Here is a 27,166-nt window from a genome sequence, read left to right as displayed (position 1 = left end):
AAGTAACCACTGTACACTAAGAGTCAGGATTTCTTGACCCAATACTTGCTGCAAGTGATGACATTCATAAAACATAGCGCCCAGGAGTTTTAGAAGTTCTTACCAGTGTAATGGCAGCATCATCTTCAGGACCAGCATATCTGAATAAGATCCGATGTCTCTCCATGTCAGCAAAGTATTCCTTTGCTTCTTTAGAAGTGCTGGTACCCAAACCTGCATGATGAGGAGAAAACATTTACTACATAATCATACTATTTGAATTATCATGTACTCTAACAATTTACTGGGATTGACTTTGAAATAACTTCAGAAACTATTCTACTACTGCTTACTAAAACAAACAGACACCACCCAATTATTGCTTTTTCAAGTCCATGAGTGTTTTTTTTTAAAACAAACCTTTGTAGTATTTTATCTTCCATGCTTTATGATTCTCCATATGTTTCTTCCACTCATCAAATTCAGGGATACTGTAGAAGGCAAGTTCCTGCTTACTTTTGCTTGCCTTAAAAATAACAAAAATATACCTAGTCAGCCTTTTTTATAATGTTATCTACAATACATCAAAACTTTATATTGTCAGTATAAGCTGTACCTTTACAATGGGAGTAATGAATTCCTCAAGAAAACCATGTTTCAAAAGAGATGGCCAATTGTGATGAATAAAGTTGATTAACAAGCCTTTTATGTGAGATCCATCCTGATCCTAAATATGAAAAAGGAACAATATCAGTGAATACGGCATATTAGCTCCAGCGCAAGTGAAATGACAAAAACAAAGACAATGTATGATTAAGGAGTCAACGCGTCAGTACTTACAAATCTCACTGACCTGGATAAGAATGAAGCAATGTTTTTTTAGTGGAAAACATTTAATCAAATGGGTAGTTTCAGTTCTGGGTTGTGCAAGCATAGCCCAGGGGACAAGACCTCCTGTAGCAGAAGTCCTCAGAGAGTGGTTGCCAAAGCACAAAGTACCTACAACCTTCTTTTCATCAGCAGCAAGACAACATAGATGCAGAAGTGTATGGCTTGAACGGAAAGGGGAGTGGCTGAATGGATCCCCGGGACAGGTTCTGTTGATAGGGCTCTTCAGCAGCGTCAGCAGCAATTTAACAAAATGGTTACTCACCCTGTGCAGTAACTGTGGTTCTTCGAGATGTGTCCCCCTATGCGTGCTTCACTCTGGGTGTGCTTGTGCCCCCTTGTGCCTTTGATCAGAGATTTCTCATAGCAGTGTCCTTTCGGCCCGCTCATGCATGTTACTCACCCTCAGGCTCCGTGCTATTGTTTTATAGCACTCCACAGGTGAACCACCCTCAGTTTCTTGTCTACCATGATGCTCCACAGCAGAGAACTCCGAAGCAGAGAGGAACAAGGGTGGGCAGTGGAGCACCCATAGGGACACACATCTCAAAGAACCACAGTTACTGCACATGGTGAGTAACCATTTCTTTTTCTTTCAAATAGTGTCCCTGTGGGTGCTTTACCAGGTGATTCCTAAGCAGTTCCTCTTAAGGAGGAGGGGGCTTTGGAGTTGAGTCCAATATAGAGGAAAGTATAGCTGATCCGAATGCTGCATCGGAAGCAGAATTGTGAGTTACTGCATAGTGCTCAGCAAACTAAGTATAGAAGTCCAAGTCGCAGCTCTACATATTTCAACGATGGGAACATTTTTGAGAAAGGCTGTAGAGGTGTGTAGCGAGGAGGTGTGGCCTCCCTCAGGGAGTGACAGGAAGGGACCACAACATGCCTCCTGGTGGGCAGAACCAGGAGAGCCATGTCTGCCCCGCTGGAAGCGGAAGGGCGGGACAGGAAGCGGAAGTACAAAAGACGGGCCCTGCAGCTCAGTTGGGCTGGAGCCACCACAGGAGACAGACACATCCCGCCTGTTGCTGAAGCCTGCAGAGGAGCTGCCAGGGCTGCCTCCTGAGGACTGGCCAGAGCTTCCTGCGACGTCAGACAACCCCCACAGTATAGAGGTACCAAACCCCGGGGATGTAGGAAGTAGCCCAAGAGAACTAAACACCCGTTTGCTTGACTGTTGGTCTGATACAAGGTCACCACGTTGCAGGTGGATCCCTGCTGACCCAGTGGCAGACCACTCCGCCACTGTTAGGGCCCTGGGCTGGTATGCAGTGGAGTCAGGCAGGCCCATGTCCCCCTACCTCCTGCCACCCCACCCCTGGGGCGGCAGCACCCCATCTTAGGCCAGGAAGCCTGTGGTACACTACCATCCACCCCTGCCTGAGCCCCTAGACTGTGCTGGTGCTCACTCCTGCCTGAGCCCCTAGATTCTGTTGGTGCTCACCCTTCCCTGGGGCTCAGACTGCTTAGCCGCTCTGCCCTGATTGCAGGCCAGAGACTACTAACTGTTTGCTGCCCTGCCCTGACCGAGGGCCCGGAACTCATAGACTGCTGTACTGCTCTGCCTGGCAGGAGGGCCACAGCATTAAGTGCAGCTAATTCCCCCCTTTTGAACTCCCCTTTACAGGTATGTGACAGTGAGGAGGCATGGCCTCCCTCAGAGAGTAACAGGGAGGGAGGGCCACACTCCCTACAAGGTGGAAATAGACCTCATAGAGTGAGTTTGTATGTCTCAGGGTGTTTGGAGATTACAAGATTGGTAGCAACAACTATGCAGTTGGATATCCACTTAGAAAGTCTTCGTTTAGAGATTGCGGACCCTTTTGATCTGTCTGTGATCAAAACAAATAATTTGGAAGTCTTTCTGAAAGGCTTAGTCCTGTCAAGATAGAAGACCAGGGCTGTCCTGACCTCAGGTGTGTGTAAGAGCGCCTCTTCTTTGCCTAGGTGAGGTTCAGGGTGGAAGATCAGGAGGTGAATGGGTTGGCTGATAAGGAACACCCTGTACTGAAAGTGGTCCTGACCAACAGCAAAGCATAGGCATCTTTTGTGTAGTTGATGGATCTGTAGGGCCCTATCAAATTCATGGCCATGAAAAATGTGTCACGGACCGTGAAATCTGGTCTCCCCTGTGAAATCTGGTCTTTTGTGTACTTTTACCCTGTACTATACAGATTTCACAGGGGAGACCAGCGTTTCTCAAACTGGGGTCCCGACCCAAAAGAGGGCTGTGGGGGTGGGGGCTGTCACAAGGTTATTGTAAGGTGATTGCAGTATTGCCACCCTTACTTCTGTGCTGCCTTCAGAGTTGGGTGGCCAGGCACCCAACTCTGAAGGCAGCACCCCGCCAGCAGCAGCGCAGAAGTAAGGGTGGCAATACCATACCATACCTTACTTCCACGCTGCTGCCTTCAGAGTTGGGTCAGGACCCCTACAGTTACAACACCGTGAAAGTTCAGATTTAAATATCTGAAATCATGAAATTTATTATTTTTTAAATCCCATGACTATGAAATTGATTAAAATGGACCGTGAATTTGGTAGGGCCCTACCTATATGTAAATATGCCTCCTGAAGATGTAGGGCTGAGATCCAATCCCCTTGGTCCAGTGATGGAATTATTGCTGCATCACCATTTTGAATTTTTGCCTTCACAAAGGTGTTGAGTAGCCTTAAATCTAGGATGGGTCTCCAACTGCTGTTCTTTTTTGAACCACGAAACACCTGGAATAAAACCCCTTTCCTTTGTGTTGCTACAGAACCAGTTCTATAGTACCCAAGAGTAGGAGAGAGCCTATTTTCTGTTGTAGAAGGTTCTCGTGAGAGGGGTTCCTGAAGAGGGACGGGGAAGGGATGTTGGCAGCCACAACAGAAGTAAAGTGAATGGAGTATGCTACAGATATCATCTCCCAAACCCATTTATCTGTACTGATTGACTCCCAAGCCCACTGGAAGTGGTAAGGATGGCAGGTGAATCAATGCAGCTGGTAAGAATGAGGATGGTAACTCAGGACTCAACCACCCTGTCAAAATTGGTGCTTGGTGTTAGAAGGCTGTGAGGTCAAAGGTTGAGAAGTTGGTGGTTTTCTTCTCTGGAACCGCTGTCTCTTGTGTTGAGGTTCTTTTGATCTCTGAGAGCTTGAGAACTGGGCAGGATGGGATCTCTGTGCCATCTGGGACTTACTAAACTTTCTCTTTTGGGCAGGTGTATAGATCCTGAGAACACAAAGTAGCCCTGGAGTCCTTTAAAAAGTGCAGAGATTGGTCCATGCTGTCAGCGAACAGTTTACTACCATCTACCGGGTGGCAGTATCAACAGTCAAAGGAGGCCTGCAGAGATGTTCTGGCGAGCAGCTGGCCTTCTGCAATAATTGCCTGGAATTGCTCTCTATGTTCTGCTGGTAGATGCTCAATAAATGAGTTCAGCTTGGTATAATTTGTATGATTATATTTTGCCTATAAAGCTTAGTAGCTGGCAATTCTGAATTGTAAAGTAGCTGACTGAGTGTTGTCAGTAGCATGTCCATGGCATGTGCTGAAGTGAGTTGACGTTATCGTAAATCTCAACTGCTCCGAGGGGTGTCGAGATGGAGCCCTAGCAGGCTTCTTCAGTACCGAGTGAGAAAAGGCAGCGCTCTTCTTGCCGCCTCGCTCTGTTGACAGTAACCGATGACAGTAACTGAGCCCAGAACTTTACAGTCTTTGAATTTGACAGCGCCTTTGGTACCTGAGGAACCGGCAGCCTCATAGGTACCAGATTGGAGAGCAGTGGGTGCCAAAGTATCTGGAGTCATCAGAGACCACGACTTCTTTGAGGTAGATTCCCTATGTGGAGAACTTGGGGGACAGCCTTTGGGAGTCTTATGAGAGGAATCTTGGGTCCTCCTCTTAGATGCCATCAAGGAGTGTGGTTTGGAGACAGGGGAGGCAGCGGATTACTCAGTGACCAGCATATGGGGGGATCCCCTGGCCATGGACAGAGGCTGGGCGCAGTGAGATCTCCATCATGAAGAATCAAAGTTTGATCTCCCTGTTTTTTTCTGGCTCTAGATTTTAATGCCAGACATAAGTTGCACTTCTGGGAAACAGGAGATTCCCAGTGGTAATGGATGCACCAGGACTGTCCGTCACTTATTGGGATTGCCTCCCAGCACAACAGGTAACCTTTGAAACCAAGAGAACCGGGCATGTCCTCCCAGTAAAGTAAAAATCTCTCAGGAGGGTAGAAACTAATATACTTTTTTTTTGTTAAATTGTTTTTAAACTAGTACAGCTAAAACTAGTACTAAGTACTGCTAAGGACAACTACAATAAACTAACTACTAAAAGATCTAAGGGGACAGTTGAGGTAAAACTAAACATAGACAACTGTTAAGGCTCCATCTCAGGCCAAGGCAGTTGAGAAGGAACTGAAGGTGGTTCACCCATGCAGTGCTATATAGCAACAGCATAGAGCATGAGACGGCATAACATACATGCATTGGCTGAACTGACATTGCTATGAGAAATCTCAGATCAAAGGCACAAGGCGGCGCAAGCATACCTACAGTGAAGCACCCTACAGCGTAGCACACTGCTACAAAAAGAAGCTTCCTTTCCCAGTGGAATCCTGTACACTTTCTTGTGGTGAATACACCAAGGGATACATCATTCTCCAGTGACTCAACAAGTTGTGATTAGCCCAATATAAAGCCATAGATTTTCAACGGATGATTGCCTTTCACTGTAGCAGTATGTAGTCCCAGATGACTACTCGTGGCAACTGCCGAAGCCGGGCGTTACAGTATGACGGCTTCGACCTGCTGTGCCATGTGGCACACCCGAAGCATGGCCGAGCCACATACGTTCGGTCTGATATTGCAGATGCCATTCAGCTGATGTCTACTGAATTCTGTGATACCATCCAGGTTGGCGGTTTCTGACTGGCAAATGTATACAAGCCTCCAAGCGTCAGCTGGAACCAACAGATTCTACCAAGCCTACCACACCCAGCTGTCTACGTCGGAGACTTCAACAGCCATCACACAGACTAGGGGGTATAAGGAGGTTGACACCAACAGTTTACAACTTGCAGACTGGGCATCTCGAAACGACCTCGCCCTTATCCATGATGCTAAGCAGCGAGGCACGTTCCATTCTTCTAGATGAGATCGTGACTATTCTCCTGACTTGTGCTGGGTCAGTTCAGTTCATGGCCACCCTCACCCAGCAACATGCCAAGTTTTGGATACCTTCCCACGCAGCCAACACAGACCGTTGCTGATCCATATCGGGCTACAATTTCCAGCTGTCAAGAGTTCCAAAAAGAAGCAGTGGAACTTCCGAAAGATACCGGGAAGCGCTGGAGAAGAGAGTGGTGACAAACCAGCCCAGCATATCTCGGTAAATGAGACCTACCTTCGCTTCTGTGGTGCTATCTACAAAGCAGCCTGCAGAGCCATCCCAAGCGGTTGCTGCCCGGTCTACATCCCTTGTCTCGATGTGAAGAGCACTGCCTCGTTCGAGCGGTATGAGGCATCTGGTGACCCAGATGTCGCTGACCATCTGATTGAATCATTGGACACTGCTCGCCAAGCCAGATGGGAGGAGACGACTGAGAGGATGAGCTTTACCCGCTGTAGACGCAAGTGTTGGAGTCTGCTCCAACGCCTTGGAGCAGCGCAGCAGCCACCTGCACTCTGCTGACCCTCAGTGACAGTGACACCCAACCAGGTAGCTGGACACCTACTTAAAGTGGCCAGAGCACCTTTGGGGAAACAGGTGCAAAGACAAGTGAGGAACGAATGGCGTATGTTTAAACATGAACACCAGATCAGAAGCTGCCCACAACCATTCACTATAACAGAACTGGAACAGACACTAGGTAGCATCAAGTGTGGAACAGCTGCGGGCTATAACATATCTCCAGAATTCCTGAAAAACCTTGGAAAGGACCCAAGTCAAGCATCTAGCTATTGTCCCATATCATTATTGTCGGTGTGCTTCAAGGCTCTGGAGCGCTTGGTCCTACAGTGCATATTACCTGACGTGGAGAGAATTTTGAGCTCTGACCAAGCCGGCTTTCGCCGAGGCCGTAGCACATGCGACAAAGTACTTGTGCTGACCACATTTGTTGCAAATGGCCTCCAGAGAAACTTGAAAACAGGCACTGTTTTCATCGCTCTAACAGTGGCGTACGATATGGTATGGCACACTGGCCTGCTCGTGAAGGTATCATGGGTCCTGCTACCTTGGGTCACAGGCGTCGTTGAACTGTTCCTCCCCGATAGGCAGTTCAGAGTCCATATGGGAGAGGAAATGAGTGCTTGGAGACGACAGAGCAATGGGTTACCCCAGGGCTCTGTGCTTTCACCAACCCTGTTCAACCTTTACATCAATGACCTGCCAGCAACGGAGTCACGAAAGTTCATTTACGCAGATGACATATGTTGCAGTACCCAGGCCCGGACGTTCCACAAGCTTGATGCCACCTTAAACCGGGACATGATAAAGTTAGCTGACTACTGTAAGACTTGGCGCCTCCAGCCAAGCGTCATAAAAACAGTCTCCAGTTTGTTCCATCTTCATCATGCCAGCTCAACCCGAGAACTGAATGTTTATCTGAATGGTCAGAAGGTGAAGCATGACGTAGAACCGGTTTATCTAGGTGTGACCTTAGACCGCACACTGAGTTACCATGCCCACCTGAAGAAGACAGCAGCTAAAGTTAAGATGCGGTACAATCTTCTTAGCAAACTGTCACGTTTGTCATGGAGTGCTCGTGCTCAAACTCTGCAGAAGTCAGCTCTTGCCACCTTGTATTCGGTGGCGGAGTACTGCGCACCAGTATGGAGCCGATTGTCACACACCAAACTGGTGGATACACAGTTACATGCCACCATGCGTATCATCTCCGGCACCCTGCGTCCGACTCCACTCCCATGGCTTCCAGTTCTGAGCAATATTGCTCCTCCTCATATCAGATGAGAGGTTGCCACTGGCAAGTTACTGGAGAAAGTACGCACCAACTCAAGCCTGCCGCTGCACAATGACCTTTTTAAACCACCAGCTGCACGTTTGCCATCCCGCCGCCCATTATGGTCTCATCCGCCATGCCAGGATGTTAGGGCGGAAACACTCTGGCGAGAGGAATGGATATCTGTTATAATCCCCAACCAGTCCCTCGTCGCCGACCCCACAATTTGCCCACCTGGTTTTGACCTGCCCCATCGCCAATGGTCCCTGTTGAACAGGTTCCGGCGTACGGGCAGGATTTTATAATTGTACTATGAGAATTAATGTATGATTTGATTTCTTCCTGCCAGCCACCCTTTTTGAATAGCAGAAAGGAATGACCCTCTGGGACTTTGGTAGATATGCATCTGACAGATTGCCAGTGTCTGTACTGATGTTAAGGCAGGGACAGACCAGAACAATCCTTATGACTGATTATGGTCACCCTTTTGTTTTAGGATAAGTTATAAATGTCTACTATGGTTTCCTATGGCCTTGGCTACACTGGCAATTCACAGCGCTGCACTTGCTGCGCTCAGGGGTGTGAAAAAACACCCCCCCGAGCGCAGCGAGTGCAGCGCTGTAAAGCGCCAGTGTAATCAGCGCCTGCAGCGCTGCACGCTCGCTCGCAGCGCTGCAAGCTATTCCCCTCGGAGAGGTGGAGTACTTGCAGCGCTGCGAGAGAGCTCTCGCAGCGCTGGCGGCGCGACTACACTCGCGCTTCACAGCGCTGCCGCGGCAACGCTGCCGCGGCAGCGCTGTGAATCCGCGAGTGTAGCCAAGGCCTTAATGTATTACAAATTAGGCACTCTAGTTAAATATACATTTCTTTGTTTTAAGGTTTAGTAAGTAAGAGGCAAGATCTTGTATTGTGTCTATGTTAAGGAGATTAGAGGAACGTTGAAGGCCTGGGCCCCAGTGTGAATTGTTTTGATTATAAGATTTAGGAAGGCTTAATTTACAATGTCTTTTGCTCTCAAAGGTCTCTGTAAAAGACTGTTTGTGTGAATGAGGAATGCATGCATCAGGAAAAGATAAGGTGTGAAGGCCATTGTTCTAGCCAGATAGTCAAGGAAGAAGGAGTGAAGAGACTTAATGACACCAGAGAACCATCAACGCGCATCCATAATGAAGAAAGGGCAGATTGACGACCCTGACGTAAGGCTGGCACCCCTAAAGACAATTGATTAAATCAAATCCGGGACAGGATGACCCCCTCGGAGATGTTTTGGAATGCTTACATCAAAAGATAACTCCAATTAAGAAGTAACCGGTCAGAAACTGACATAGCAAAATCCATAGACTTCAACAGAGAAAAAAAGACTATAAGAACAGGGTGCTTTGCCATGGGACTTTGGGTTCGTCTTGCCACTACTCCAGGAGCATCGGATCGCAACCGACAGAGCCTGGCTCCCCTCTGCGACCAATCTGGCTGGCCATTAGATTGATCCAGACTCTGGACTCGTAACTATAAACATCAACTGGCAGGACTCTGTGTGTGTGCATGGTGTGAGCATGGTGTGTTTGAAAAGCATATGCTAACTGCTGTATTCTCAATAAATGTGGGGTTTTTGCCTTCTCCCCTATATATTTTTTTTAAAATGGGGAGAAAAAGAAATAAAAGGTTCTTAACCAACTAAGATAACTACACTAAACTACTTGACTAATCTAACTAAACTAAGTCTGAGGTAAGGCGAGCAAGCGCACTGCTGGAGATCCAACTCGGACCAAGGGCAGTTGAGAAGGAACTGGGGGATAAGGAGGCCGCTCAGCACCAGTTAATTGCCACTGCAGGCCTGAGACGTGGAGAGTGCATGTGTGGCCCAGCCAGGTACTGCTGTCAAAATTCTCCAACTAGAGGCACAGGGTGCACAATCACCTAAACTGGAGCACCCACAGGAACTCCATTCGAAGAAGAAACAGTGGTTATAGGGAAATCATCCCCCCAAGGAACATCAAGCAGTGGGGAGCTTCTCTGCACAGGTTTGTGCCCTCCTTCTGCAAACGCTAGGTAAAAGTGATACCTACAAAACTAGCAAAAATGAAAAACCAAAGACTCTACAATATCTTAGTTTTGTGTTTTTAAAACCTGCATATCTCAAACTAACCTGATCAGTCATGATCATAATCTTTCCGTATCTCAAGGATTTTAGAGATTCTGGATCTTCATAGCTTTTCTTGTACTGCAGACCAACTATTTTGATAATGTTATTGATTTCTGCATTTTCCATAATCTGTGTAAAAAGCAGAGATTCAGCATGGGATAAAAAAGCACGATGAGTTGATACCTTGATATTTGTTTAATATTACGTCAGCTATACCAAAAGTTCCCCATATTTAAGAGTCTCTTAGTTCAGGTGCTGTTCTTCCTAACCCAATGTTGCCAACTCTTATTATTTTATCACAAGTTTTGCAATATTTTATATATTCTGGAAGCCCCAGCTCCAAAAGTCATTTTTTTAGGTGGGAATCTCAGATTTCAATAACAAGGACAGTTACCTGTTCCGTAACTGGCGTTCTTCGAGATGTGTTGCTCCTGTCTATTCCACAGTAGGTGTGCGTGCTCGCCACGTGCACCGGTGCCGGAAGTTTTTCCCTTAGCAGTACCCGTACTGGGGGAGCACCGCGGCGACCCCTGGAGTGATGCCTGTATATCGCGCTATAAGGGGAGCCCCAGGCTCCCCCCACCCTCGGTTCCTTCTTGCCGGACAACTCCGACAGAAGGGAAGGAGGGCGGGGTGTGGAATAGACAGGAGCAACACATCTCGAAGAACGTCAGTTACGGAACAGGTAACTGTCCTTTCTTCTTCGAGTGATTGCTCCTGTGTATTCCACAGTAGGTGATTCCAAGCAGTATCTGTTGGAGGTGGGTAGGAGTTTACAATGGTTCGGGACGAAGTACCGCCCTGCCGAACCCGGCAACGTCCCTAGACTGGGAGATGATCGTGTAATGCGAAGTAAACATGTGAACTGAAGCCCACATGGCTGCCCTACAGATGACCTGAATGGGGACATGGGCGGCCTAGGCAGCTGATGAGGCCTGAGCCCTCGTAGAGTGGGCCTTAATGACAGGAGGCAGGGGAATCCCTGCCAGGTCATAACATGTGCGTATGCACGAGGTAATCCAGCGGGAGAGGCGCTGGGTAGAGATAGGTTGCCCTCTCGCCCGCTCGGCCGAGGCAATAAAGAGTTGAGAGGATCTCCGGAACAGCTTAGTTCTATCCAGGTAAAAGGCCAACGCCCTACGCACATCGAGCGTGTGGAGGCAGCATTCCTCGCTAGAGGAGTGGAGCTTAGGGCAGAGCACAGGGAGAAAAATGCTCTGCTCCATGTGGAAGGTGGAAACCACCTTCAGGAGGAACGCCGGGTGTGGGCGAAGCTGGACCTTATCCCTATGGAAAACCATATAGGGGGGTTCTGAGGTTAAGGTCCTGAGCTCCGAGACATGTCAGGCAGACATGATCGCCACGAGGAAGGCCACCTTCCACGAGAGGTGCGACCACGAACACGTGGCCGCTGGTTCGAAGGGGGGGCCGTGAGATGTGACAAGACCAGGTTGAAGTCCCATTGTGACACGGGGGGTCTAGCGTACGAGAACGAATGGTTGAGGCCCTTCAGGAAGCAGGAGGTTATAGGATGGGAGAAGATCGAGTGTCCTTGCACCGGCGGGTGAAAAGCCGATATGGCTGCGAGGTGCACCCTGACTGAGGCCGGTGCCAGACCGTGGGTCCTAAGTGATAAAAGGTAGTCTAGGACAAACTGGAGAGGTACAGCGGAGGGGGAAACTCCCCGCTCGCTCGCCCACCTGGCAAACCTGGACCACTTCGCCACATACGTCCGACGCGTGGACGGCTTCCTGCTTTCCAGGAGGACTCGCCTTACCTGCTCCGAACACGTGTTCTCCTCCTTGTTTAGCCACGGAGTAGCCACGCTGTCAGGTGGAGCGCAGCCAGATTCGGATGGAGGAGGCGTCCCCCGTCTTGGGAGAGGAGGTCCGGGCAGACCGGTAGCGCCCTCGGGGGGGCCGCCAAGAGACGTAGGAGGGACCCGTACCAGTACTGGCGAGGCCACGCCGGGGCTATGAGAATGACCCTCACCTTGTCCACTTTCACCTTCTGAAGGACCTTGGCGATGAAGGGGAACGGGGGGAAGGCATAGAGGAGCTGGCCCGACCAGCTCAGGAGAAACGCGTCAGAGATCACGCCCTTCCCCACCCCTCCCCGGAACAGAATTGTGGGCAGCGCTGGTTCTGGCGGGTTGCAAACAGGTCTATCTGGGGAGCTCCCCACTCTAGGAAGATTCGGTGGGCGACCTCCGAGTGGAGGGACCACTCGTACTGGGGGGAGAAGACCCTGCTGAGGCGATCCGCTTGTGTATTGCGGATACCTGGGAGGTGAGCCGCTCTCAGGGAGATATCGGGGCTATACAGAACTCCCACAAGGCCAGGGCTTCCCGGCAGAGGGCTAGGGAACGAGTACCGCCTTGCTTGTTGATATAGTACATGGCGGCGGTGTTGTCCGTGAGGACTCTGACCACCCTGCCACGGAGATGCGTGAGAAAAGCCACGCATGCCAGATGTATCGCCCTGAGTTCCTTGACATTTATGTGCAGGGACAAGTTCGGGGTCGATCACGTACCCTGGGTCTGTACGTCTCCCAGGTGAGCTCCCCAGCCCAGGTCCGAAGCATCGGACATCAGATCTATGGATGGGTTGGCCTCCCTGAAGGGAACCCCTTGCAGCATATTGCTTGGAAGGGACCACCATTGAAGGGAAGCCAATACGGGGGACAGGATTGTGAGGACCTTGTCCAGGTCGTCCCGGGCCTGGGAGAATTGGGAGGCTAGCCAGAGTTGGAGTCTGGCATGGCGGACCACGTACGTGCAAGCCGCCATGTTCCCCAGGAGCCGAAGGCACAACCTGGCTGTGGTCACCAGGAACGAGGAGACCAAGGCAATGAGGTCCCTTAGGGTCTCGAACCTGTCCAGGGGAAGAGAGGCCGTGGCCTTGGAGGAGTCCAGGAGAGCTCCAATGAACTCTATGCGCTGGACGGGCACTAGAGTAGATTTTGCCTCGTTCACGACTAGACCTAGGTTTTTGCACGTGGCCAGGAGTAGCTGCACGTGGGACTCCACCTCTGGACGAGAATCGCCCTTGAGGAGCCAATCGTCCACGTAGGGGAAGATTTGCACCCCCTTTTTCCTGAGGTTCGCCACCACCACTGCCATACATTTCGTGAAAACCTTGGGGGCTGTGGATAGGCCAAAGGGGAGGACCGTAAACTGGTAGTGCCCCGTCCCCACCACGAATTTGAGGAAGCGTCTGTGCCCCTCGAAAATGTGGACATGAAAGTAAGCGTCCTGGAGGTCCAGGGCCGCGTACCAGCCTCCCGGGTCTACGGTGGGGATAACAAAAGTTAGGGACACCATGCGGAACTTGGAATGGGTTAGGAACCTGTTCAGGTCGCGCAGGTCCAGGATGAGTCTGAGACCCCCTTTTGCCTTGGGGATCAGGAAGTATCGGGAGTAAAAACCCTTGTCCTGGAACTGTGCTGGGACGCGTTCCATCGCACCGAGGCTGAGCAGCCAATCCACCTCCTGACCCAGGATGCGGACCTGCTCGGGATCTCCAGGGCCACATTGGGGGGCGGGTGGCTTGGCAGGGGGGGAAGTGAACTGCAAAACGTATCCCTCAGCAATAGTGCTGAGGACCCACTGGTCCGATGTTATACGGGACCACGACCTGAGGAAGGCAGACAATCGGTTGCAGAACACAAACTTTATTGGTCGGAGGGTCTCCCTGGCAACAGGCCCGGTGCCCCCTGTAAATAGTCAAAACCGCCTCTTTCTCTGCCTCTTGCCCTTAGAGGGACCAGGCTGCTGGGTAGAGCGGGACTGCCTCTGTGACCTGCGTTTCTGGTCTCGAGGCCTTCTGTACGGGGGCTCATATCTGCCCCTAACGGGTTGAGCCGCCGGGAGCGATTTGGCCTTGTCCTTTGCCGGAGGGACGTAGAGGCCCAGGGTCTGCAGAGTGGTGCGGGAGTCTTTCATCCCATGCAGCCTGACATCCGTTTGGTCTGCAAAGAGCGCCTTGCCATCAAACGGGAGGTCCTGCATCAGGGATTGGGCCTCCGTCGACAGACCCGACAACAGGAGCCACGATGCCCGGCGCATGGAGATTGCAGACGCCATGGAGCGAGCCGCCGTGTCAGCCGTGTCCAACGCAGCCTGTAGGGCTGCTTTAGCCGCCGACGACCCCTCTTCCACCAGAGCCTTGAAGTCCTTCCTATCCCGGTCCGGGAGAAGGGGCTCGAACTTAGGCAAAGACTCCCACAGCTTAAAGTCATACCTGCTGAGTAAGGCCTGGTGGTTGGCTACTCTCAGCTGAAAACTAGCTGACGAATAAATCTTTCTGCCAAAGGAATCGAGCCTCTTGGCGTCTTTGTTCTTAGGGGTGGGCGTGGGTTGGCCTTGGCGCTCTCTGTGGTTCACCGACTCAACCACGAGCGAGTTAGGTGCCGGGTGGGAGTAAAGGTATTCATGACCCTTCGCAGGCACAAAATACTTCCTTTCAGCCTTCTTGGAGATAGGGGCCAAGGAGGCAGGAGCTTGCCACAGGGAACTGGTGATATTGGCAACACCTTGGTGTAACGGCAGGGCCATGCGGCCCGGTGCCGAGGGAGACAGAACGATGAAGAGGGATTCAGACGGTCCCTCCATCTCCTCGGCCTGTAGCTGAAGGTTGGATGCCACCCGCTTCAGCAAGTCCTGGTGCGCCTTAAAGTCCTCCTGCGGGACCAAAGGCAGAGGTGCCACAATGGCATCGTCCGGTGCCGGAGACGCGGCACGCGAGGAGTCGAGGTGCTGGGGCGTCGAGACCCAGGTCGGAGTCCGGTCTCGGGTCCGCCGAGTCCTGGCCCGTCGACTTATCCCGTAGGCGGCCTGACGAGGCCAATGGAGCCTGGGATGCGACGGAACGGGCCCCCGGCTGGGCCGGGAGCTGCTGCCACGGTGCCCACTGGCACCATTGTCCTTGCCACAGGGTACCGTGCCATTGACCCTGTTGGGTACCTGATCGCACAACGTGTCTTGGCGGGGCAGCACGGCCCGAGGACGGGAGGAAGGGTGCCGAGGCTGAGGTGGCCAAAGAGCGTTCGGTGCCTCGGGAGCGATGGGAACGGTGCCTGTGGCATCGTCTCTCTCGCGATCTGGACCTCGATGACGAGGAACGGTACCCCCTCGACGAGCTGCTTCAGTACCCGCGATGGCGAAACGAAGCCCAGTGCCGTGACGCCGAGGTACCCCGGGGGAGTCTCTGGCCCGGTGTCTTGTCGAGCGGGAGCTGGAGCGCGAACGACGACATCTGTCGCGTCGAGATCGGCTCCGGTACCCACACCTGACCGGGGAGCGTTCCCGGCGCTTCTCTCGGTGCCTGCGCTCGCTGGCGGACGGCGTAGAGGGGGCTCGCGATTCCCATCTCGACGACGGGTCGGAGGGTCTGGCCGGTGTTGACAGTGGCCGGGAGTCCCCCGATGAGCGGTCACTGCGCGTCGAGCGGTGCGGAGACCAATCCCCGGAGCGGGAGCTGCGACTCGCCAAAGAGGTCTGACGGGCACCTAACGGGGGCTTGCCTCGAGACCTGGGGCCCATACTCGGTTGTGAGCTCGGCATGGGCAAAGACATAATGTCCTTTGCAGCCTGCACCGCCTCCGGCGTCGACGGTATCCGTAGTGGGGATGTCTGGGTCGATGGCACCGGGCTGCTCCGCTCCACGCGAGTCAGAGGTCTCAAGCCCGGGGGGGGACCGAGGGCTGCCCAGCGCGGGACCAGCCCCCCTTGTCCTTATCGCGGCTTCCCTTGCTTCCTGGAGGGAGAGCGGCGCCGAGTGGTCGAAGGGGCCTCGCTATGTACCAACGACGCAGCGGCCGGTGCCGAGTCCGATCTGCGCACCAGCGTCGGTGTTAATGCTGACTCCATTAGGAGAGCTCGAAGTCTGAAGTCCCTCTCCTTTTTAGTTCTTGGTTTGAATGACCTACAGATTTTGCAGAGGTCGCTAATATGAGTCTCACCCAGGCAGCGAAGACACTCAGCGTGAGGGTCGCTCCTGGGCATAGAGCGGCGACAGGAGTCGCATGACTTGAAGCCTGGGGCATGGGGCATGGGGCATGCCCCGAGCCCAAGCTAACACTGAGAACGATCCGACGTACGGTACCACTAGGGAAGAAAGGCTGCAGCGGAGCTGGAGCGCAAAGTTCCGACTACCTTCACTGGCGGCAAGAAGGAACTGAGGGTGGGGGGAGCCCGGGGCTCCCCTTATAGCGCGATATACAGGCACCACTCCAGGGGTCGCCACGGTGCTCCCCCAGTACAGGTACTGCTAAGGGAAAAACTTCCGGCACCGGTGCACGTGGCGAGCACGCACACCCACTGTGGAATACACAGGAGCAATCACTCGAAGAAGAAAAGTAAGTTTCTAACCCTCACATCTGCTGAACCTTTTGAAAATGCAAACTCTGAAGGCTCAAACATCAAATAAAGACACACCAAAAATCATTATTTTTAAAATTTCACAATTTTTAAGCCATTATATATACTGAAGCTGACAAGATTTTTTAACATTGGGGGTTGGCAGTACTGCTTACCTGCTTGTGAGAAGCTTCCCGAACATTGAGAATTTTACCCCTGAGTGGGAATACCCCATATCTGTCTCGTCCAATGACCCCTAAGCCAGATACAGCTAAAGATTTGGCAGAGTCTCCTTCTGTTAAAATCAACGTGCAGTCCAAAGAATGTTTGCCACCTGGAGAGGGGTGGGAAAAAGGCAGGAAACAAAGCAAATCAGAAAATATGTTTGTGCTAAATTACCGGTTTTCTCCCTAAACCAAAACGATAGATAATTCTTCAATACAGGGTGAATTTCACTCAGGATGTGAGACCGTCCATACCACTTAAGCTCCACAGTAGGAGTGAAGCAACCTCCCCACCCACTCCTCCTTTGAGGAGGTTCTCATCCCAGCAATGGGCTGGTGTGGAGGGGAAGATGGATGCAATGGAAGAGGGTGGAGGTGTCTCACACAAATCCAGGGACCCAAAACTCCTGCATAAGGAAAATAGAGGAGCAGTGGCTGTTATATCTTTGATTGAATAGCCACTTCTGGGTGGCTGTCTTGCAGCCCTACACTATCTACAAATGACATACACTTATATATATGCATATATACACTAAAGATAGGTTATTCATCCCCCTCACCCATATATCTGCATAATTTTTATACAAGTAACTTCATCTTCCCCTGGCCCTCATTACGTCTGGTTTTCTCATACACACAGAATCCACAAGTCTGGACTGGGTAACCACATGCAAAAGCGCAAACACATGGAAGCTGCTCAATGGATCAAAGTATTGGTACCCCCTCTATCTTCTCTGGAACCAAGCCATAATTCAAGTGTTCTGCCTCCATCTGACAGAAGCAGAACAACAAGACAAGAGTACTTGTTTGCCTAGGGAAAAGCCTCAGATTTGGGACTTCTCCACAAGCATTAACGTATTAAAACAAGATGATTCTCTCTTGTTCCTCCTTCATTGCTAGGGCTGCAAATAGTTTATATATTTCATAGGAATCTTTCCTGGAAGGAAGGCCAGATGTCAGTTCCACTCTTCTGGAGCCTAATCCATTCTTCAGATACTAATGACCCTCTCAGTGGCTGGAGAAAATGACTAATCCTAAACCTCAAAAAAAGGCATATATAACTTCCTCAGAAAAGAGAGAGGCCTTGTGCTCTCCAGATTCCTCACAGTAATATGAGTCTCTCCCTGACTTAGCAGGTTGCCTTTTTGAATCTGATGATTTGAACAGTCGTATTTCGAAAATGAACAAGGCTCTGAAAATTTAAGAGATGGACTTTAAGAGTATGTCTACACTGCAATTAGAAACCCACAGCTGGCCCGTGACAGCTGACTCGGGCTCGTGGGGCTCAGGCTAAGGGGCTGTTTAATTGTGGTGTAGACATTCAGGCTTGGGCTGCAGCACCTGTTCTGGGACACTCCCATCTCGCAGGGTTCTAAAACATGGGCTCCAGCCCAAGCCCTAATGTCACTGCAATTACACTGCAGTTAAACAGCCCCTTAGCCTGAGCCCCAGGTTTTTAATTGCAGTGTAGACATATCCTACATTCTCAGAAAACCCCATATGAAAATGAAAACCCTTAAAATGAAAATGTTTAAAGAGGGCTACTCCTTTCAAATTCTTAATTTTTGGAAGCTAAAGTGTATCAAAATGGTTTGTTTCTGGTGCAAAGAGATCAGTTATCAAATTATACTAAATGCCCAAAGGCGAGACTGTTTCTCTGTCCCTAAGATCTCATCCCTACCTAAAAAATACTAATCCCAAGTGATGGAACAATTTCTCCCAAGGTTTCTGTGGCTAAAAAATCTGGAAAATGTTCAGAAAAGAGATTACAAAGCCTCCTCAGATGTCTTACATGGTGCTACCTAATCACAATGAATTATTACCTAACAGAATCATAGAATATCAGGGTTGGAAGGGACCTCAAGAGGTCATCTAGTCCAACCCCCTGCTCAGAACAGGACCAATCCCCAGACAGATTTTTTGCCCCAGATCCCTAAATGGCCCCCTCAAGGATTGAACTCACAACCCTGGGTTTAGCAGGCCAATGCTCAAACTACTGAGCTATCCCTCCTCCCAGACACGTTACTTATTATGATGTACCTCTCTAAATAAAAAATAAATCCTAAGTCAGAACTATTAACTCCTTACCGTAAAGCATCTGGTAGTCTTAGCATCAGACTGACAGCTGCAATTGTAATTTCAACACTAAGGGGTTCACCTTTCCTTCACTGATCATTAAAAATTTGCATAGAGAAGTATGCAGTTCATACTTTTTTTGACAGACCACTAACATAATGATAAACTATCTTTACAAACTTGTGTAAAACAGATTTAGAGCTTCTAACAGTGATTTAACAATTGTTGATAAAATTAAAGATATAAACATAATAAACTTCTTGGCATGAAGTAATCATATTAAAGCTCTTACCAGCATCATTAGCATCATCTAGTTTTGGAATGCCTTTGATTTTACTGTGCTTCACTGATGAACATTTTTTGTTCAGCTGAGTCTGTGCCTTGAATTTGACCCAGTTCAGAATACTCTCTACGATACCACAATTAGAGGCCTATAAATGATAGATTAGAGTTGTGCATGAGCACAGAAGTAGAGCTTCACACACTAACTTAAAATAATGCAGTAAAATGTAAGAATCCAATCTAAGATCCATTAGTGGTTTTCAAATTCCCCCTAAACAATTTTTAAAAAGCATGATTAAAAAAATATTCAAGGAACTAACACCACATGTACATTAGCATCCAAAACAACCCCCAACCTACCCTTACTCTTCTTTTCCATCCCCCACATGTTTGTTATTATTCTTCTCCCCCATTCCTGCTTCCCTTCCCCACTTTTTTTTCAGTATTTTTTCTATGAGTTATCTATTAAATTGTAAACTTTTAAAGTAAGGGACCTGTCTTATACTAGGTTTATGAAATGCCTAGCGCATTTTAGGTACCATGATCCACCAAGGCCAGTTTACACCTCTCTGGCAGCATAAAGGGAGTGAGCTACACTTACACTCACTTTAAAGACCTCTTTATATGTTCAGAATGGTATAAAGTGGCCTGAGTATAAATGAGAATTGGTACCTATATCAGCAAACCACCAGAACTCTACCCAGGAATTCTATGACAAGGCAAGACAATTTTATGCAGCACGAGTAACATATTTCTATAGCAAATATTTCCACATAGTAACTAGTTGTAGAGATAATTTCACACCAAAAAAACCACCACCGGAGGCAAATACCACATGCTTTGGCTTTTCACTATTCCCTAGTCATAAAAAATCTACTGGTTAGAGATTTAATACCTTAAATATAAAATGCACACTTCTAGCAAAGAGTACACACACTGCAAATAAAAAAAATATTGCCAGAAATGGAAAATACTTAATAACGTGCAATTCTGGAGGTTGCATCCAGTCTCACATTATTATGATTTGTTGTTTTTCCCTTAAGTACTAAAAGGTTAGAAGAAATGCGGCTGATTCCATGTGATGAAACTAGGAGTTTTTTAAACTTTTTATTAAGGCAAAGTTATAATAAAATCTTAACATACTACATCGTATATTACCTATTCAACATCAGGTTAATGTTCAAAGAACCCGGCTAACGATTCTGGCTTGCTGGGTGGGAAGTCTTCCTCCTCTGAATTTGCTAAAAAAGGTAGCCAAATTTCTAAATACCTTCCTCTTTTTGGAGCTTCTCTTGTGTACACACTTGGCTGTGGTATAGTTTAATACAGACTGTCTTTGTAAGGGAAAAGCTTTCACACCAAGTCTGGAACTAGTATTTTAAGACAAGGAGGTTGCATTTTTTTATTTATTCAGTGTAAATCTGTTTGATATTAGGAGTACAAGCTGTAAATCTCCTATTCACATGCTGCTACATTTCCATATAGGTTACTGGCACTAAAGAGGACTCAGTTTAATGAATTCTGGCTGAAATTTAATTCTACTTATTCTTATTTAATAGAGCCTTATAAAGAGGCACTGGTGAGGGGGAATCTGCATTTACACCAGTGCATTTGTTTAAAGAGGCTTTACCTAAACTGTATGATTTAAAACATAAACCCGTATTTTCAAGTTATATTATAGGAGGAGAGTATATATTTTTGAATGGCATATTAATAGTTGTATGTTACTTGATTCACAGAAGAAAAGACAAGTTCTTCTATGCGCCCTTTTCTAAATAGCATAAGATACATTTCAAAGGATAAAGTAGGGAAGATAATAATCCTCAACTCAAAAGGTACTGTACTACCAACATTTGTAAATGCCTGTCTTTGTATTAGAAATTTACCAGCATAAATAGTATGTAATCTGCCATAGGTGGGTGAGCCATGGAAATGAAATCCACATGCAAATCGGGCAAGGGCACAGTGCAGCCTATTGCCCCCACTACTCAGACTTAGAAGGGCAGCAGAAATCCCTCCATGCCATTTGCTGTTTGTTGAAGTTTCTGGATTCATAAAAATGCAGATTCTATAACCCAATTCATCTTGTACTTCATTTGGGAGCACATGAAAACCTGATCCAGGATGCAATTCCTGTCTTCCTATCATAAAATCATATCATACTTACTGCTTTGAAAAATTTCTCTGATAGCTGGCACTTGGACCCAAAACTTTTAGGCTGAAGGGTCATGTTTTCCTTTGTCTGAGAATCAAAAGTTGGATTTTCAATCAGGCAATTCACAAAAACCCATATATGATTCTTCACCTGTTGAAAAAACACAGAAATCAATTCACTTATCAAAATTGTTGCCGCCATTCTTTTTCAGTATTTGTTTTTAGTATATATGAAACTACTTGCCTGAAACGGTTTCACTGAAACTCCAGCTTTGTTCTTCTTCTTTACCACCTCAATCAATTTACCAACAATCTGATCCACTACATAATCAACATGCCTACCACCCTTAATGGAAAAAAAAAGAAAAAGAAAACCACTGAAATTCCAAACATCTTGCAATTGTGTTACCAAAAATTACTGTATTCATAATGAGGTTGAATAATCTATGTATAGTATGCCATCATTTATTCAAGAATATTTATCATTATATTATAATGTAATGCTACAAAAATTAGTTTAAAGCTTTTATTATACCATATAGTAGTCATCATCTGTGTGGATGCACAGATGCAGTGTAAGGCAAAAGGAGCTTTATATTTTGCACCCTCTGTGCAATGGCAGTCCACAAATATAACCCATGGCTTCACAATATAGTAGCATGCATGCCATCCCTGTTTGCCAGATAGCTCAGAGACCCTGAAGCTCAGTAATGGTATATGCAACTCCACATGACCCCCAGCAGGGACCTTTGCCTAACAGGCAAAACTGGTTTTAGAGTATAATAACACAAGCATCTGAGTGTGGGTTCTTTCTCATCAAGTCAAATTCTCCTCATTGCAGAGGTTTAGGCCCAGATCCACAAAGGCAGTTATGCTCCTAACTTCTACTTGTAGATCCAGGCCTGAGTGTATAAAATCTGGCCTGCACATGCATCCTCAGATTTACACCATCCATCACTATTCCTTCCTTCACCTATGCAATTCATCTGTTTTTCTTAGCAGAACTTCTAAAACACTCCTGAAAAACACTGACAGCTATTTGTGTGCTGCTAATTTGAAGCAAAACCTTTTCCTTGCTACTCTATGCCTCATATTAGTACTTAGGAAGAGGAGCAGACCAGTAATGACCTAGTAGAGAATCCAAGAAACATCCCACCAGCACAGAGCAGGAGGACTTGGGGAAGGTCAGCAGCCTTCTTACCACTGCTCAGGCGCTACACACACCCCTTATTCTATGCCTGCTGCTACGGCACCATAGACACAGGGGGGCATATACCTGACCATATCACAAAAGCCAGCTGACTACCCGCTCTTGGGACCATGGAGCATGCAGCCATTTTTCTAGCACTCAATAGCAGTCTGTTGGAATCCTGTCCAGCTACTGCCTGGATGCAGGAGAAAAGGAAAGTGGTTCTCTGTACCCTGCACCTCATCAAGTGCATTTATGCAAGACCAAATAGGATTTTTTCTTTATTCTACCACAAAAGCTGAGAGTGCAGAATCCACAATGCCTGTCAGCTCCCCTCGTCCACAAATGGTAGCTCACAGGAATTCTTCAATTAGCTACGCTGTCTTCAGATGGGCCAGAATTATTATTTTACATTAATGAACTGAGACAATGTATTTAACTTGCAACTAAGATTTCTACCTTCCAACCTTGGTACAATGGAAACTGAATATAGGATACCCTTTACATCCCTAAACTTCTGAGAAGTTCAAACAGGAAGAATACTCAGCTACCATTTGTAAAAGCCGATTACTACAGGTTTTGCAATCAGACTCTACTACATCAGAACTGATTTTTTTTAACCTGTAAATGGTATTTCTTCAGTGAATAAGGTCAGTCTCTAAGTAGATGGGTTTTCACTTCAGTCACATTAGAACAGGCACAGAAATGTCACAAGCAAATTAAAAAAATGCTGAGCACCCAGGAAGTTATCTTGAGGCTCCTACTAGCTTCCTCAGCTGCAACTCTCATAGCAATTACACTAAAAATTTTTTTATAAGGTGTAGGATCAGACACACCCATTTGGAATTAAACTGGTTAGGGATATAAAGGCAATTCACACAAGCTTTATGCAGGAAAAAAAATCAAATTACACCCTAACAGTGACTGTCCTTAAAAAGAGGCACATAAAAGAAATATGACAGATATAAGATATATCCTAAAATAGGTAACTATAATTAAAATAAAACCACCACAAAGAGAGAGGCAGTAAAAATGTCCTTATCCATCAGGTAAGAAAAACTGTCCATTACCTGAGTGAACAAATTTAGTCTGTTGTTAGATGGGATCTACAGGTTCTCTTAACACAGTAGGACAGAATTATTTTTAAGAGCAGAAAACAGAACAATTTTACCAAATACTGCATGTGCAGCAGCATATGTATTTATTTTATTTCAGATAACATCTAATTAAAGCATGCCTGGAGGACCACACAGGAGCTCTGCACATCTGTTCTAGGAAAATATTGCCTCTCAGCCCAGGAGGAGGCAATGGTTCTTGTGAAATGGGGCCATACTCCCAACAGCGAGCCCTAACCATTGTAAGCATCACTGATACAGAGAACCAGAGGTACTGCTGATGGCATGCAGTACATGCAGGCAGGCATCCTGCAGGTCTGCAATGGTAAGTAATTCCCTGAGACAATAGCTAGTAAGACTGATCAAACTGATGGTGATGAATCTGTTTAAACAGTTCAAGTCCAAGGTAGGACAACCTCCCCATAGAGGGAATGGGAATCTTCATCTAAGAGGAATGATATCACTCGTCTTATGGCAAAGAGGTGCTGGGCTATTTTTCATGCCCTGGATATCTTTTCTGGGAGTTGTGAGGAGAGACTGGAGGATGGGGAAGCTCATAGAAGTATGTAGTAACCACCTGCAACAACAGATATTCTCTATAATAATGAGTCTGTACTTTGCAGCCTTGCAGGATGATCCTCTCATCTTGTAAGTATGGTAAATCTCTGATTTCCATTGCTCATAAAAAGGGGATGAATACCTGAAGTTAGGTTTGGGGAAAGAGTAAAACCTGCAGGTTGAGGCTTCCATCCCTCCACCCATTAAATGGAGGTCATGAGAGATTTTATTCTTTAGGGCTTAAGTGCTTGATTTAAGGGTTCCCCAAACAGATGTCTGCTGCCATAGGGAAGTTGTATTTCGCTGAAAATTTTCCTCCAGATCAGTATCTCTGTCTAAGTGCACTGTAGGCTAGAATTAGCATAGCCTCTAATCTAGTTGAACCTGACAGATTCATGCAGTGCTGGTCCCCAGAATATTAGAGAGGAACTCTAATAGAAGAAGAACTCTGTGTGTCCCGAAAGCTTGTCTCTCTCACCAACAGAAGTTGGTCCAATAAAAGATTTTACCTCACCCACCTTGTCTTTTTGACAGATTCATGGTAGCCATTGTCCCAATATTCTGACATCTTATCTAACAATATGAAAATCCTTCTGGTAGGGTGGGAGAGGAGAATCTTATATAGTACTGGAAAGCTGGTGAACAGAAACCTTCAGCCAAGAGTAGAATTTATGGAAGCACTTCAGAAGGCCATTTGTTTGACTAGGATCTCAAGGGATGATGCCAATCTTTATCAGGAGAGAGCATATCTTCATCTTCTCAATAACCAAACTGTAGAATTATATTCTTGTTTATTTGTTTAGAGTTTGCTGCAGGTTCCCTTGTCTTGGAGTTATGATTGTTCCGGTTAGACAAACTGCTGGAAAATTCTGGAAGGACAACTGTAAAGTTTTTCACAAACTAAGAAATATAAAAGCCAGAAGGACCAAAAAAAAATAAAAATAAAATAACCCCAAAGAGGGGCTCAGTTTGGCTGCTCTGTGTCTTTGCTTTTGTTGGATTTGTATTGTGCATGTCCTTTTCCTTTTTTTTATTTTACACCACAAGTTGTAGGTGTCAAGCCTATTGAATCTCAGGCCATAGTGTTTCTTGGATGTTGGCGCACTGTATCTTAACTCGTTCCAGGATTTAGCTTTGCCTGCTCACCAGACACTGTCTTCACTAGTTCCTATCACTAAGAGAGAGAGGAAACTTCATTCAGCCATGAGCCTATGTTTCCAAACCACGCCTTCCAATTTGTCCTCAGATGGACCAGAGACTGCCTTGCTGAGAAGAAATCCATGACTTCATCCTGAAGCTGACAGTCAACCAAAACTGTAGAGGAGGACCTATTCTTTTCCTTTTCCCTTTTCATAACATTTTTTTGTCTATATTTGTTTGTCTGAATTTGTTGGGGAAAATGACTAAACAAAATTCTTACTTTCATAAGTAACATTCCATCATTTAAAGAAAACAAATTAAAACAATGCTGGTTTTGTAACTTGCAATTTTTTTGGACACTTAGGGTAACAAAGTAGAAGTGTTAACAACCAAGACCATTAAAAAGAATCCTAACACACCATGCTAGCTGTGGGGTATAAAAATAATATTTAAATAATTCTTATCACTATGACAGGTGAAATTAGAATCAAGTACAACACACATATCAACATTTTTTTCTGTACAGTTAGGAAAAGGGAACAGCATCAAAATCTGGCTTGTTCTCAAACTTATATAACAGCTCTGCCTCATCTGAGGGAAGAAGGATTAGCTTCAGCAAGTAAATAAAACTTCAGAATAAGAGATAAATCTTGAAGTGCAGAACACCAAAGCTAATCACCAAGTTTATCCTGAAGGTTTCACAGAAGTCAGGTTCAGATACGTATATCTGTCAAACCGATTGGAGAGAAATGAAGAGTAACTGAAAGGACAGAAAGCAAACTCCTCTGCATCAACTGTTTGCAGTTTGTTTAAAGGCTCAGTATCAGACTGGAGAGAAGGAGGAGGAGGACAATTAAGCCTTGATTGGTGGATCTGAAGAAGCTTAAAATTGGCCTTCTTTTTAAATTTATTTTTAGGCTTGCTATTATCCAGCTAAACTCTGGCAGGTACAAACACATTGGTCAAAATAACACATAAGTCTGGGGGAAACGGGGAGAATACAGTCATACCTCAACGTCTGAATCTGTTTTAAAGTCTCTGGAGCATGCCTAAAGCTCTTCAACTGCTGAGTTGCTCCTCTCCAGTTGCCATTGTGGCTAAGAGGTGCATTACCTCAACCACCACCAACCACCACAATGATTACAAAGTTTTGTACAAGAAGCAGAGAGACTACGTCACACAATAGCACCCCTCGAGGCATTTACTGATTTTCTTATTAGCATTCCCCAATTTTTCAATCATTTAAGTGGGTCACAGGCCTAACTAAAATCAGAGTAAGCGAGGCAAAAATGAACATTCAGAAATGAAGAATGAGAGCAAAACATTCATGCTGTTTACTCTCTGCAAAACAGAGTATAACTAAGAAAGCTGACAGGAGTCTTGAGACAATCTCTACTGGTGCTCCAAAACTGTATGCCTGGTCGAGGCTGTGTTAAACAAAACCCCATCTAGATAGAGAATAACCTTGTTTACTTGAAAAATTCTTTACCAAAAGCACTGAAACAGATAAAACCTATAGCAATGTCTTTAAAATCAAGGGAGTGAGGTGGGGATGAAAGCTGAATCTAAAATGTGAATACAAGAACTTTTAAAAATAAATATTTTGGTTTAGAACTACTTGAGCATAATTCACACAGGAAAAAAATGTGTTTGAATATAGTGATTGTGAAATTTGCCACGCTGACAATACTGTAGATTGAAATCCTCAGTTATTACAAAAAAGGTGCAAAGAAAGCAGCAATGTAAGCTTCCCTTCTCTAGCTGACTAATGTGCCTCTAACTCAGTGCCCACTAACTCTCTGTCAGGGTGAATCATCTCTATTGTAGATATGTACAACAGATATTCAGTGTTTTGTAATGTACTAAAATCAAGGTCTCTACCTCAAAGAGTTTACAATCTAACGGACATTAAAATAAATAAAACAGTTAAGCTGTATAGAGACATCATTGATGAGAAGACCAATGAAAGCACACTTTCCTGCTTCAAAGAACACAGGGAATTTGACTACAACATTTTAAACACAGGAAGTCAGTGACAGGATTGGAGAAGAGGTAATGTGGCTGAAGTGACAAGAAATAGTAGCTATGTTTTGAAAGTACTGTAG

At 46.7% G+C, this 27,166-nt stretch overlaps 1 protein-coding gene across 1 annotated transcript in view; it reads right to left on the bottom strand.

Annotated features, from left to right (window-relative positions):
• The window catches only part of TOP2B (DNA topoisomerase II beta), a 131,639-nt gene that overhangs the window by 31,635 nt on the left and 72,838 nt on the right, over window positions 1-27,166 (bottom strand). Inside the window, exons 9-16 of the mRNA XM_065399709.1 lie at window positions 21,304-21,405; window positions 21,073-21,210; window positions 18,916-19,054; window positions 16,500-16,657; window positions 9,969-10,094; window positions 596-706; window positions 400-505; window positions 104-213 (exon numbers count right to left, since the gene is read on the bottom strand). Of these exons, the coding sequence (XP_065255781.1) occupies window positions 104-213; window positions 400-505; window positions 596-706; window positions 9,969-10,094; window positions 16,500-16,657; window positions 18,916-19,054; window positions 21,073-21,210; window positions 21,304-21,405 (990 nt within the window). The remainder of the gene's footprint in view (window positions 1-103; window positions 214-399; window positions 506-595; window positions 707-9,968; window positions 10,095-16,499; window positions 16,658-18,915; window positions 19,055-21,072; window positions 21,211-21,303; window positions 21,406-27,166) is intronic.

Source organism: Emys orbicularis, chromosome 2 (genome assembly GCF_028017835.1).
Source record: "Emys orbicularis isolate rEmyOrb1 chromosome 2, rEmyOrb1.hap1, whole genome shotgun sequence".
NCBI classification, from domain to species: domain Eukaryota; kingdom Metazoa; phylum Chordata; order Testudines; family Emydidae; genus Emys; species Emys orbicularis.
Note: the sequence above shows the minus strand (reverse complement) of the source record. Positions and strands in the feature narration are given on the sequence as shown.